The sequence below is a fragment of the Dryobates pubescens genome, chromosome Z (assembly GCF_014839835.1).
Source record: "Dryobates pubescens isolate bDryPub1 chromosome Z, bDryPub1.pri, whole genome shotgun sequence".
Classification (NCBI taxonomy): domain Eukaryota; kingdom Metazoa; phylum Chordata; class Aves; order Piciformes; family Picidae; genus Dryobates; species Dryobates pubescens.
The window spans coordinates 42,539,721-42,553,648 of NC_071657.1; the positions used below are offsets into that span (position 1 = coordinate 42,539,721).

Sequence of the window (13,928 nt, forward strand, 5' to 3'; positions counted from 1 at the left end):
CTTCAAGAGACTAAAACCAGACACAGTATATTTAAAAAGAAATTATGGTAGGAGACAAAAAAACAGTCTATTCCCTAACAATGGAAAGAAAATGCAGCTTTTCTATATTTACACAGCCCCTTATGGCTGCATCTGCCCCCTGTGTAAGTAGCACTTATCTTAAATGGTTTGTTTTGCCCAGTGTCTGCAGGTGAGAGATGGAGCAGTTACAGGGGGATGCTATAACATGCGCTGCACGAGGAATTGGGTATTGTCAGAGCTGCTGCCTGCTCCAGGCATCTTCCCAGGGGTGTACGGAAGAGAACTTTGTGAACCTTTTAGACTGTATTTGTGCATACTCTCTGCCTTGAAGGCCTGTCTATGCTTATGACTTTTATCTCATCAGAGAGAACCACAGAATGGTAAGGGTTGGAAGGGGCCTCTAACCCCCCTGCCAAAGCAGAATCACCTAGAACAAGTCACACAGAAACACATTCAGACAGGTCTTTAAAGTCTCTATAGAAGGACACTCCACCATCTCTCCGTTCCAGTACTCCATGACCCTTACAGTAAAGAAGTTTTCCCTCATGCTGAAGTGGAACTTCCTGTGTTCTAGTTTGTATTCACTGCTCCTTCTCCTATCACAGGACACTACTGAGAAGAGTTGAGCACCTTCTTCTTGGCACCTACCCTTTGGATATTTATAAACATTAATAAGATCTCATCCCAATCTTCTCTTTTCCAAAATAAACAGCCCCAGGTCTCTCAGCCATTCTTCATAAGAGAGATGTTCCAGTCCCTTAATCATCCTCATAGCTCTTCATCAGACACTCTCCAGTATATCCCTGTCTCTGCTGAACTGGAGAGCCCAGAAGTAGGCACAATACTCCACATGTGGTCTCACCAGGGAGCGGTCCTGCTGGCCACACTCTTCTTAATGCACCCCAGGATACCATTGGCCTTCTTGGCCACAAGGGCGCATTGCTGTCCCATGGATAACTTACTGTCCACCAGGACTCCTAGGTCCTTCTCCACGAAGCTGCTTTCTTGCATGTCAATCTCTAACCTGTACTGGTGCAGTTTATTATTCCTTCCCAGGTGCAAGACTCTGCACTTTTCTTGTTGAACCTCATTAGACTCCCCTTTGTCCAGGTCTGCAATCAGTCCAGGTCTCACTGAATGTCCACACAGCCTTCAGGTATCAGCCAAGCCTCCCAGTTTTGTATCATCAGCAAACTTTTGAATATTTTGAAAAGGCAATAGATGAGCTCATAGGAAGAAACTTCACAGCGGTTTGGTAGATTTCAAGGGTTTAGTCAGGATTTGGGAGAGAAGGGTGTGCCTCAAAAGCCAGTGACATACTTAACATCAGTCTGACTGCTCTGTGGTCAAGTGAAAAAAGATTAAAGAAGAAATGCATGCTACGTGGAACCTGGAGAGGAGAGTTGTACTGCTGTGTGAAGGACTGCCTTAACACAGTCTCTGACAACTCTAAAACTCTTGCTCACAGGCTGGCTGATGATAATTACTAGCAAGAAAACAATTTGTCTGATATACATTGCCACTAGGTTAGAAGGCTCATTTTCTAGATCATCTGTGAGATCATATTTCAGACATGGATGTCCTAGCTTGTTTTGTTGTTGATTTTGAAATCTTCTTTCTCCTTGTATGTTACTTCTTTCTGGCATTGGTTTTCAGGTTTCCATGACTCTCATATCCCATTTACTCTCCTGATCTTGATTTTCATTTGTTATTGAAGTCTCCAGAGCCATGATTCTGTTTCACTGGGATTCACTGATTCATTTACTGTCACCTATTTCTACATGTTTTTCCTTTGGCCTTATGTGTTTTTGGTGTGGGTTGGTTGTTTGTGTGTTGTTTGTTGTTTTGTTTTTTAATTAAAGATAGTTATGTTTTAGGCCCTGCTCCTAAAATATCTATCCAGAGAGTAATTTTGAAATAACCCAAATGAAGCTGCTCATGGTTAAATATAGGTTTGCATTTGCATCTGCATTTTCGGTTTGTATCAGCAGATTTGTACATCTTAGTTTTACTCCTTGAGTGTGTTTTCCCAGTTTTTTTCTTTGAAACCAGAAATGCTTTAGAAGTTTTGATATATTGTTTTTAAGTCTAAAATAAAAAAAGGGAAGTTGAAGTGTTTTGATCTATAAAACAACTAAATAATCCTACAGCATTTTCCTCCTTATGTCAGAAATCATTTCAAATTTTGTGTCTACAGCTATCAGTTCTGGAGGGCAATACTTACTTAATAACCTGCATCTTTATTTAAATTCCAATAACTTAAAAATTATAATTAAAAATGCTGTGGGGCACATGAAGTTATGTTTGTGTGGGTACAGTGGGCTATGAAAAGGTAAATAACTTCTTTAGTGAATGAGTGGTGGTCCCAGTCTCCTGACTTAGCCCCAGAACACCCACTCCCTTACAAAAAAGTACTTTTGTTCAGGGATGCAAAGCAGAGCCTCTGACATTTATTATTCTGGTGTATGTCTGTTTCTAGGACATTACATTTTTGTGGATACATCTTATGAGGGTGAGAAAGCAGTTCTGTCCAGCCCTGAGCTGTACTCTGAGGAGTGGAGCTGTGTCAGATTGATTTATCAGATAGCAGTGACTCCAGAGACTTCACCTGATCCCACAAGGCTCAACCTGTACCTGAGACAGGAAGGCGAGAGCTTTGATCGCTTGCTGTGGTCAGCTGAGGAGCCTTCAGATAGCTGGCTCATAGCTAGCTTAGATTTAAAAAACAACACAAAGAAATACAAGGTAAGCCTGATTTTAGGAGATGCCGCAGGCTTCCTGATGCACATGTTGGGGCATAAGGACTGTTTTTTCAACATGCCCAGTCTGGGTCCTCTTCTTGGCCTTTGTCTCTAGGGCTGGCAGCATGTGAGTCAGTTGACTCCTCTGTCTCTAAAATCAGCTAGCAGAGTTAGCTTGGATCACACAGCCGAAGATGTTCCCAGCAAATGTGTGGCATGGCTCACAGAAAAGCACAACGGAATGAGCTGTGAGGTTAAGGATGCCTCACCCTGTGGCAGCCCCGTGGAGCTGCTGGCGTCCTGTAGTAAATATGGGACCTGCCAGGTTTTGGCTCTGCAGCTGTGCTCACTCGTTCTTGTCCTTTGTGCACTTCTAGGAGGAATCAGAAGCTGAGATGAGAGTATTTAGACTAGGACTAGAATAGACTAAAATTAACCAGGTTGGAAAAGACCTTTGAGATCATGGAGTCCAACCTATCATCCAACACTATCTAATCAACTAAACCATGGCACAAAGCACCCCATCCAGTCTCTTATAATAGAATAGTCTCTTAGAATAGAAAAGTCTCTTAGAATAGAATAGAATAGACCAGGTTGGAAGAGACCTTCAAGATCGTCGCATCCAACCCATCAACCAATCCAACACCACCTAATCAACTAAACCATGGCACCAAGCACCCCATCAAGACTCCTCCTGAACACCTCCAATGATGGTGACTCCACCACCTCCCCGGGCAGCCCATTCCAAGGCAGTCACTCTCTCTGTATAGAACTTCTTCCTAACATCCAACCTGAACCTCCCCTGGCGCAGCCTGAGACTGTGTCCTCTTGTTCTGGTGCTGGCTGCCTGGGAGAAGAGACCAACATCCACCTGTATACAATCTCCTTTCAGGTAGTTGTAGAGAGCAGTAAGGTCATCCCTGAGTCTCCTCTTCCCCAGACTAAGCAACCCCAGCTCCCTCAGGCTCTCCTCATAGGGCTTGTGTTCCAGACCCCACACCAACTTTGTTGCCCTTCTCTGGACTCGTTCCAGCAAGTCAACATCCTTCCTAAGCTGAGGGGCCCAGAACTGGACACAGTACTCAAGGTGTGGCCTAACCGATGCTCAGTACAGGGGCACAATGACTTCCCTGGTCCTGCTGGCCACACTGTTCCTGATGCAGGCCAGGATGCCATTGGCCTTCCTGGCTGCCTGAGCACACTGCAGGCTCATGTTCAGCCTACTATCAACCAGTACCCCCAGGTCCCTCTCCACCTGGCTGCTCTCCAGCCACTCTGACCCCAGCCTGTAGCTCTGCATGGGGTTGTTGTGGCCAATGTGCAGAACCTGGCACTTGGATGTGTTAAATCTCATGCCGTTGGATTCTGCCCCTCTGTCCAGACTGTCGAGGTCCCTCTGCAGAGCCTCTCTATCCTCCAGTAGATAACTCCTGCCCCCAGCTTGGTGTCATCCGCAAATTTACTGATGATGGACTCAATGCCCTCATCCAGATCATCAATAAAGATGTTAAAGAGCATGGGGCCCAGCACTGATCCCTGGGGCACACCACTAGTGACTGGCTGCCAGCTGGATGTGGCACCATTCACCACCACTGTCTGGGCTCGGCCCTAAACTTATAAACTTAAACCTACCCAAAACTTACTGCATCACATCTCATGCAACATCCTTCTGTATAGCCACAGCTGAGGAATCTAGAGTTCCATATGCCATATGTGACCTGGGGGGTCTAATCAATGGACAGCTGAGTATGAGCAAGCAGTGTGCCCAGGTGGCTAGGGTTAGGGGTAGGGTTAAGGTTAGGGTATCCTGGCTTGTATCAAAAATGCTGTGCCCAGCAGAAGTAGGGAGTTGATTGTCCCCTTGTGGCTCTGAAGAGGCCACATGTCCAGTATTGTGTCCAGTTCGGGGCACTTCAATACAGGAGAGATGTTGAGGTGCTGGAGTGAGTGCAGAGGAGGGCAGTGAAGCTGGTGAAGGGCCTGGAAAATAAGTCTTACGAGGAGTGACTGTAGAAGCTGGGGCTGTTTAGTTTGGTAAAGAGGCTGAGGGGAGACCTCATTGCTTTGTACAACTACCTGAAAGGATGTTGTGGAGAGGCTGGTGCTAGTCTCTTCTCACAGGTAATTAGCAATAGAACAAGAGGGAGTGGCCTAAAGCTACGATGGGGTAGTTTAGACTGGACATTAGGAAAATTTTTTTCACAGAAAGAGTGGTCAGGCATTGGAATGTGCTGCCCAGGGAGGTGGTTGAGTCACCAACCCTGGATGTGTTTAAAGGTTATTTAGATGTGGTGCTTGGGAATATGGTTTAGGGTTGTATTGGTTGGACTTGGTGATCCTGAGGGTCCTTCCAACCTGAGTGTTTCTGTGATTCTGTGAAGTGCTGGACTTCTTTGGCCTTGTCTCATTGTCCTTTAGTGTCCCTTCTGTCCTCAAGAAAGAGCATTGACTCTGTGTTTAATGCATACTGGAAAGCTTTTCCAGCAAAAATACCTCTCCTGACTATAAGGATGATAAGCCCATCACACATTTAATTTGTTTTCCTGTTAATCCTGTTTAAATGTCCAGGCCATACTGAAACTCTAAAATTTACAGTTTGGTTTATACTGTGCAGATTGTACTGGAAGGTGAAATGGGACAAGATAAATCTGCCAGCATAGCAGTTTTTGAAATCAAAATAACTCCTGGATATTGTATTGGTAAGTACTATGTGCTCACCTCCTGTGTTCTCTGCATGGGGAAAAAAAATTAAGATCTGGATTTAGAAGAAAGACAATGGCTTTTTCCATATTGAAAAAAATAGGCTGTCGTATTTGATACATATCTATCTTTAAAGCTATTTTAAAATTTGCACACACTAATACATGGGTTTTAATTTGCCCATCTCTGTGATATACAAATAGATATTACATAGTAATTCATTCTGAAGCTATTTATTGTTCAAGCACGAATAAGTGTTATGTGTTTATAAACTAAACTGCTGCGAATAGTAGGTATAACATCTGTGACATTATTTTTGCTGTCTGCCTGCTCATTCATCCTTGCAGTGGCATCTACAAGATTCAGATTCAAAGCCCCATTGATATTTACACTTGCTGCTATTTCCTCATGTCATTTGCCAAAACTGCTAATGGAGTTCAGAAATTTCAGTATCTAGGAGTCTGGGAGACCTTTGCATTTCTGAGGAACTCTGGTACAGTCCAACTGAATTGTCACAATTCTTTGGCTCTGTGAAGGAAACAAAGCAGTTTCATTAATGCTATGAAATGCTTTTCTTCTATCCATGGAAGTTCCGCTCTGACCATTTAATATATGAAGAGGAGTATTTTAAAGTTCTTTTAATTGGTTCTAAACTACAAGAGTCCTATAATGCTAAATAATAGTTGGACTGAATAGGATGGGAATGAGAATTCTATCAAAACTTGATCAAAACTTGTGGTTAAGTTTGCTTCCATTAATTATAAGCTTTAAGTGCTCTGTCCAGTTTTATAAATAAAGGTACAATCTGCACTGCTGTACTTAGCAATAGCCTTTCTTCCAGTTTATGTAATGAAAATGTGTGCACTTAAGCTGGTGATGCCTGCAATTGCAGAATGTGACTTTGAAGAAAACCATCTTTGTGGCTTTGTGAATCGCTGGAACCCCAACGTCAACTGGTTTGTCGGTGGAGGGAACATTCGCAATTCTCAGTCTATCTTGCCCAAAGACCACACACTTAACAGTGAACTGGGTAAGCAACAAACATAAAACAGAAGTACAGTGGAAAATTTGAGTCTGTAATCCATGTATGACTCTTGCACTGCAAATTATCATGAGAGTTCTTTCTTTTCTCCTGGCATTGAGTAGGGTAAGAATGACTTATGTGAAAAAAAACAAACCCAAAAGAGATTAGAAAAAGATGTGAGGAATTTGCAGAAGCCCACATGATGTTCTGAATCAGATTTATGATAAGATTGTTATACCCTTTGCTAGGCTTCAGCATTACTCAAAATAAGGATAAAGTTTTGGACAAAGAGAAAATTAATCTTTCTGTGCATTCCAAAAGGAGGGACCACAAAAAGTTTTGAAATTTTGTACTGCTACTCTGTACGTCTGGCAAGGGTTTTCTTTCCAGTGGCTATTGGGAGAGCTGAATAGGAAAGCTAAGGGATTAGATCATATTTGGATAATCACAGGTTAAATGCACAGTTTAGGAGTTTTGTTTCTTTCAATCAAATGTGATGCTGTTAATAGAGCCTGTTGTAGGCAGAATGTTGTAAAGACTTAAAGGAGTTTCAGCACTTGCCCTGTACAAAATACTTGTCCCTCTCACTGTGTTGAGAGAAGTATGTTTTATGTAGTCATAAAACTGCACCTTTGGTGTAGTATTGCATGAGGTACCACAGTAGGTGACAGTCATGAAGCCTAGCTGGTGCAGCACACTGTGTGTCTCAGACAGTGCGAGGTTTGCAAAGGTGTAAGGAATTGCATCGCAAAAAGCAGGGTTGATCCTCTTTCCTTAACTCATGCCGCTGTGCCTTTTTATTTATTTCACAATTGTGTGAGTTGAGTACAGAGTGTCAGTCCAGCTGTGCATCACCCTGTGGCTTCTAAATGCTGATAAAATTTTGATGGAAGTTTTATTTGCCACAACTTCAACAGCAGACAGTGGTTCTGCCTATTAAATGAAGTGCTGTATGTGATAGGAAACACTGCCAGCTGGGAGGGATCTGTTTTCTTGTAGCTGCAATTTCTTTTTCACTCCAAACCCTCGCTGCTGACCATTGTCTGAGAAGACCCCAAGAAGCCAAATGTCACAGAAAAGCCTTCTTTTTTGCAAGAATTGTGCTATGAAGATACATCTGCCAGGAAGATTGCAACTAAGCTAAAACTGCAGTGCAAAGATGAAGCCCAGAACTACTCATGCACTGTTGAACACTGTGTCATCAGTCCCCTGGCAGTGGGTAGGCTTTAGGAGGCCTACAGCCAAGCAAGCCCTTTCCTCTCCTTCCACTGAAGTCAAGCAAGAAGTGACATCTCCAGCTTTGAGAATACTAGTAGTTAATCAATGAAGTGGTGTAGATACAAACCTGATGGCATCGTGTATAGTGTCCTGTGGTGGTTTAGGCTGGGTGCTGGCCCAGATGCCACTGCGCAGGCCACACCTGGGAGGTCCCAAGGGGTGGGCCCAGCCCAGGGGGTGGTCACAGGGACCAGGTATTCCATTCCCATAATGCCCTGCTCCCCTATAAAAAGGCCATGCGGGGTCTTCACTTCCTCTTTCGTCCCCTGCTGCTGCCTAGGTAAAATGGTGTGAGCTGCCTCCCTTGGGCCTGCTCAGGCCCAAGGCTGGGTTGGGGGGGGAAGAAAGAGCCCTGGGGGGGTTTGGGTGTACCCCCAGGTGGGGATGGGATGTTCTTGGGTATGTTCTGGGATCTCTCTCTTTGTCATGGTGCTTGTGGGTCTCTGTAAAACTTTCATTGTTGTTCGTTATTGTTTTTCCTATTTAAACTTTCCATCACTTTTGCAATCCGTTTGCCTGTGTCGTTATTTCTGCCTGTGGTGGGGAGGGGATCTGCCCCAACCCATTACATGTCCATACTGAAGTAACCTGTCAGTTGTGTGCTTCATTCTCTTCTTAAGTTTTCTACTTGTGAAGAACTATTTTTTCATTGATGGAGTGATGCTGTTTTATGCTGTGTTTCTGGGAGTACAGAGGAAGAAGAATTACAGATGAACAGCATATTCATGCACATGGGTGTGTGCTCTTTAAATCAAAATAGCTTACCCAAAATCAAAGTCTGAGAAGCTTTATCCTTTAAAGACCCCGGAGGTCATGTTGGCTGTTGAGGGGGAGGGATTCTACTAATCTGTAATGCAATTTTCTGTTTATTAACACCTACCCTGGCAAAATCCCGGTTTTAATGGATTTTACAAAACCCCAATCTATTTAGTAAAGATAGAACATTTAGAAATCAAATCCTAGACAGACTGAGCAGAATTATGCAGGCAGTGAAATTTGAAGAATACAGGTTATTTGCCAATTCATTTGATGTAGTGAATGAACTGCTGAGTTAAATGTGAGAGAACACACAGCTATAGTCTTGTTCATTTACTTGGGTAAAAGCTGCACTTGGGAAAAAAACCACTGTGCTCTTGGGAGGCAGGGAATTTACCCAGTTATAACAGATTTTGCTGTTTATGAATGGTTCCCAAAATTCATAGAGTTTATCACTTATTTAATATAAAGGTCTCAGATAAATACTTTAAAAAGAGCTGGGAACTGTTGTTTGTCCAGTATCTTAACCAAACAATTTTGGGTTGTACATAGGAGGAAAGGGGAAAAAAAGATAAAATTCTTTTAGAATTCCTAAAATGTCCTAGGAATCACCATTGTTCTCCACACATCTAGTCCCTGCTCATCTCCTGATGCTTCACGTAAGTGGTCTCCATTAAAGAATGTTCTTCTATCAAGTATCTTTTGTGCTTTTAGGTCACTACATGTATGTCGACTCTGTTTATGTCAAGCATTTTCAGGAAGTGGCCCAGCTAATCTCACCAAAGACCACTGCACCAATGTCTGGCTGCTTATCTTTTTATTATCAGCTTAAGCAGGAGAGTAGCATTGTTTTTACTGTTTACTTGAAAGACACAAGCGGCTCTTATGAAGAGATCTGGAAAACAGACAGTGCACTGAGTGCGGACTGGATGCTAGCAGAAGTTGACTTCAATGCACCATACCCCCTGGAGGTAAAGCATCATTCCTGCACTGTTCAGCTAAAACTTCCAGGTTGCATCAGACATCAGTTCAAACCGAGACCAAATCAGGAACACGGCAGTGGCCATCCAGTATCTGAAAAATGGTTATAAAGATGCTGGTAATCTGTTGTTTCCTTTGTCCATTGCATAATGGTCAAAGAGGAAGAGTTTTTCATACTGGTGCTTGATCTTCAGCCAAGTTGAAGTCAGGTGGTGAAGTGCTTGAACTGTGGGAGTCCTGTTGTAGAGTCCTTATAATGTGAGGTCTTTCAGGTCATACTAAATAAGGTCAGTGTTCTCTCAGTCCCATATTGCTGTGATCAATGATCTGTTCTGAGGATACTGAACATCATAAAAAGGCATTCCTCTGACTGCAGAAGAAAAATTTAGAAAAATATTTGAGCTTTATTCTCTATTGAGCCTTACACTGGCTGTCTGTGATTTTACAAGAGCCCAAATTTGGTCTTAATAGGACAGCAGTCCTTAGATGTGAAAGCCAGATTTCAATGGTTACTATAATTAGTTTCAAAAGTATCATAAATAATTTTAACTTTTTATTTGCTAGTGTTTATTTAAAAAGCCAAAATGAACCCAACCTCAGAAGATTGGAATAAATGTGTATATATATATATATATATATATACACACACACACGTATATACTCTGTGTGTATAAAATATATATACATTCACACACATACATGTATATGTAAAAAAACATGTGTGCATGTGCATATATGGTATATATAGATACATTATAGATATGCAAAATACATATTCTTTAATACATATACACATAACTTAAAAGACTGGAATAAAGTGTATAGATTTTACATATACATCTATGTATATTTTTATATGAATATATACTTTCTTCCTATATATACACTTGTAATACTAGAACTACAAGTGCCTTGGCTTTTATGCTACTTGCTTTAACTCCTCTTACGTTACTTGTTAATTCACTGTAAACCTGCATTTTGTCAGAAGTTATTAGGGGTAAACCTAATTTCATCAGATATTACATTGTCTTATACTCTAGAAAGTCAGTGACTAAGTCATCTATTTGAATTGCTAGACCTCAAATGCTTTGGGAATGGATATGAGGTTTGATAAGGTCTCGTAATACTGAATGATAAGTGAATTACTTAGTCAATAAATACAAAATAACATGCAAGGGAAAAACCAGTCCTAGCACTATAGATGGAAGTGAATTAATGATCACTTAAGAGTGTGGTATTGTTGTAGTTAGTTTTGTGAAAATATCCTTGTGATTCTTAGTGGCATTCATGTTGGAAACAATCGATACTGGAATAAGCAGCAAAACAAAGGATATCAAAACACTGGATGAATGCACAGGGTACCACTATGTTCAGCAGAGCATACAACTCCAACCTTCTCAGTTAAATAAGAATGTCCTGAAACTGCAAGAGGAAGGTGGGGATGATCAAAGATCATCAAGTCTAACCATCAACCTAGCACTGCCTGCCAGGTCACTACTAAACCATGTTCCTCAGCTCCACATCTACACAGCTTCAAAACCTCACCCAAGGATGGGGACCCCACCACTGCCCTTGGCAGCTTGTTCCAAGGCCTGACAACTCTTTTGGGGAAGAAACTATTTGCCATGTCAAACCCAAACCAAAAGTATGGAGAAGTCACAGTACTGAAATAATAGTTTTTGGCATGTAGAAAAATTAGTTAAGCAGAATATGGGAGAGGTTCTTAAAACCCAATAATAAAACAGAAAATATTAACTGTTCCCTTTTTCTCATAATTTACATTGCTGATCCACATTCTTAATTTGTAGTTAACAGTTTTTAAATAAGGTAAAAAGAGGATTTTTTTCCTACATCATGTGACTAGAACTAGAATCCACCAGAAATGCGATGTGAGAGAAGAACTGAATGCTTGTCATCTTCAGTTCTTTCTCTCGGGGACCTCTGATCAGACTTCTGTTACATGAAGGGATGTACTGAAATTGTTGTGTATATGGTAGATGAATAACAAACAATCATCATTTCCAGGTAATATTTGAAGTTGCTTTCAATAGTGCCAAGGGAGGTTACGTTGCCCTTGATGATATTTCTTTCTCTCCAATTTACTGCAGCAATCAGACAGGTATGAGTTGTCATTGCTATTTACCTTCCTTTTGTCTCTTTGCTTTGCCTCTGTGAACTGTCTGTCAGTAATTACAACATTTGGTAATGATGTGCAGATGCTACCTTCTCAACTGACCAGAGCTATGGGGTCATAATGGTCATGAAACGCAAATAGACAGTAATACCATTCATCTGATTCAGAAACCAGTGTCTAACTTTTCCAAACACCTTGCATTAGTAATCTGCAACTAGAATGCTGAATTGAATGCTGTATTTGCATCACATCAGCTTTTGAACAAATTACCACTTCCAAGCCTCTTGCAGAAAGAGAGGGAGATTTCTCCAGATGTGACTGTCTGAGGAAGAAAATGTCCTGGACTTTTCATTATTGCCTTTGTAGGGATTATATTCTTCTATGCCACATGCCCTGAGCAAAAATGGGAGATATTTTTTTGCCTCAGACAGTGGCACATCTGTCAAGTTTTTAATAGGTTTTTACAGTATCAGAAGTCAGCTGAACCTCTGCCATAGAGGCAGATGGGACAAAAGAATTTGTCATTTGTGAATGCAGCCACTTAAGTAGCTGTGTACTGGTTGTTTGGGATTCATTATAGCTCTAAGCAATAGCCAAAAGTAGATTAGTGTTTTCTAACTGAGCCCATCCATTCTTCCGGTCACAGGTTTGAATTTTTGGCTAATATTTTGAAATGCTGCTTAGAGTCCCTCCTAGCTTTGCCTGCAATGATCAAGTATCAATAGAACATAGATTCCAGATATGTTATTAATCCACCAATCTTGGCTGAGTAAATCTAGTTGTTATGTGAACTCCTCAATCCCTGCTCTGTTTTTGCTTTATTTTGCAACAAAAATCCTGAGTTATGTTAGCATTGTGCCATGGAATGGAGCTGTATGCTCATCTGTGTTTTCCATTTTCACTTCCAGATGGGTTATATGTGTTGAAGTATGGGACAAATTTTGTAGTACTTCCTGCCCCAGTCTGAATTTGGTCACATTATCATGGCCCAAGATGTATTTTGACTGGTAAATTGGATAGGTTCAGCTAGAGCTCTACCTACTAACTCTCACTTAAGTTTGTTTTGGGTTTTTTTGTTATTCTGTTTTAGAAGTGAATGTCAATCATTGTATTTTGTTGAAATATAACAAAGCTGGTTAATCTTTCAGCCCTATCTCTTATTTCCATCTCCAACAGTTTTGAGCAGTAATGTTAAAAAGCAAGAAGCCTTCATTCTCCTTGTATCAGCATAGCCGAATATATAATAGCATTAAGTTTTTGCTTGTAGTTTTGGTCAACAAAGGTCTCAGTGTTAGCCGAATGGAGGGAAGAGGTAACAGAGTATTAAACTTGCTCCCCAAAGGGTGAATCAAAAGCTGGATTCAATGCTGCATGGACCTAGTAGTGCTGCATCTGTGTTTTCTTTAGCTAGGAAAGCAGAGAGAGGAGACCAGAGGTGTCTCCCTTTTTTTGCTTTTTTCTGCAGTCAGAGAAAGACACATGGACAGTGCTTAGATCTGGCTTAGATTTGAGGCTGAAAAGACCACAGGCATCTCTCCACAGCCAAAATTTTGCTTCTTCTGAAGCTAATCATCTGTGTCCTTGTCCTTGCTGGAAATTCCCTCCTAATGTCCAAGCAGAAAAGTGTGTGCTGCCATGTAATGATGCTCACATGACTCCTGACATAGCCCAAAATTCCATGGTGGCTTTGGGTTGTGCCACTCTTTCCCCCCAGCATCTGGTACAAATGACTGATGAGGCTTTTAAAGAACTAGAAATGTTTTACTTAAAAGCACCCATTCACCAGGGGGATTTTTTTCAGACTAAAGCAAAATCCTGAATTCTAGGGGTACATTCTATATGCAGGTCAAGGAGGAGCCATCAACTGAGAGGCTTTGCATTGCTTTTACCCAACTTCACTATAAATGGTGAAGCTCTTTTTGCCACAGTGTTAGAATGTGTGAGGCATAGCTCCAGTGGTCAGAGCTCAGAGGTCATGGGGTGGCTTTGGTTTACATACTTAAGGCATGCATATGCACACATACTATACACGACTATAAAAGGTTTGGCTTTTTTAAAGTGCACTTTAAAAAAATATTATATGTTGGTTCTAGAAATTTATTCCCTTGGAAACTGAAATGAAATGTGACACCATACATGCACACTCACATTCTGTCTAAATATCAAGTAGCAGAACGGAAATGGTCTGCAGCAACAATATGAAAATAACACCCAGTTGTGAAAGAAAACTGGTAGTTTGATATCATTGTGACTTTGCAGTATATATGCATAACATATAGAAGTAACATATATA

General features: G+C 41.3%; 1 protein-coding gene across 1 annotated transcript in view; it reads left to right on the plus strand.

The window, feature by feature from the left end:
* Nucleotides 1–13,928, plus strand: part of MAMDC2 (MAM domain containing 2) — a 70,529-nt gene that overhangs the window by 35,656 nt on the left and 20,945 nt on the right. Inside the window, exons 2-6 of the mRNA XM_009905387.2 lie at nt 2,501–2,766; nt 5,377–5,461; nt 6,355–6,492; nt 9,235–9,491; nt 11,527–11,620. Of these exons, the coding sequence (XP_009903689.2) occupies nt 2,501–2,766; nt 5,377–5,461; nt 6,355–6,492; nt 9,235–9,491; nt 11,527–11,620 (840 nt within the window). The remainder of the gene's footprint in view (nt 1–2,500; nt 2,767–5,376; nt 5,462–6,354; nt 6,493–9,234; nt 9,492–11,526; nt 11,621–13,928) is intronic.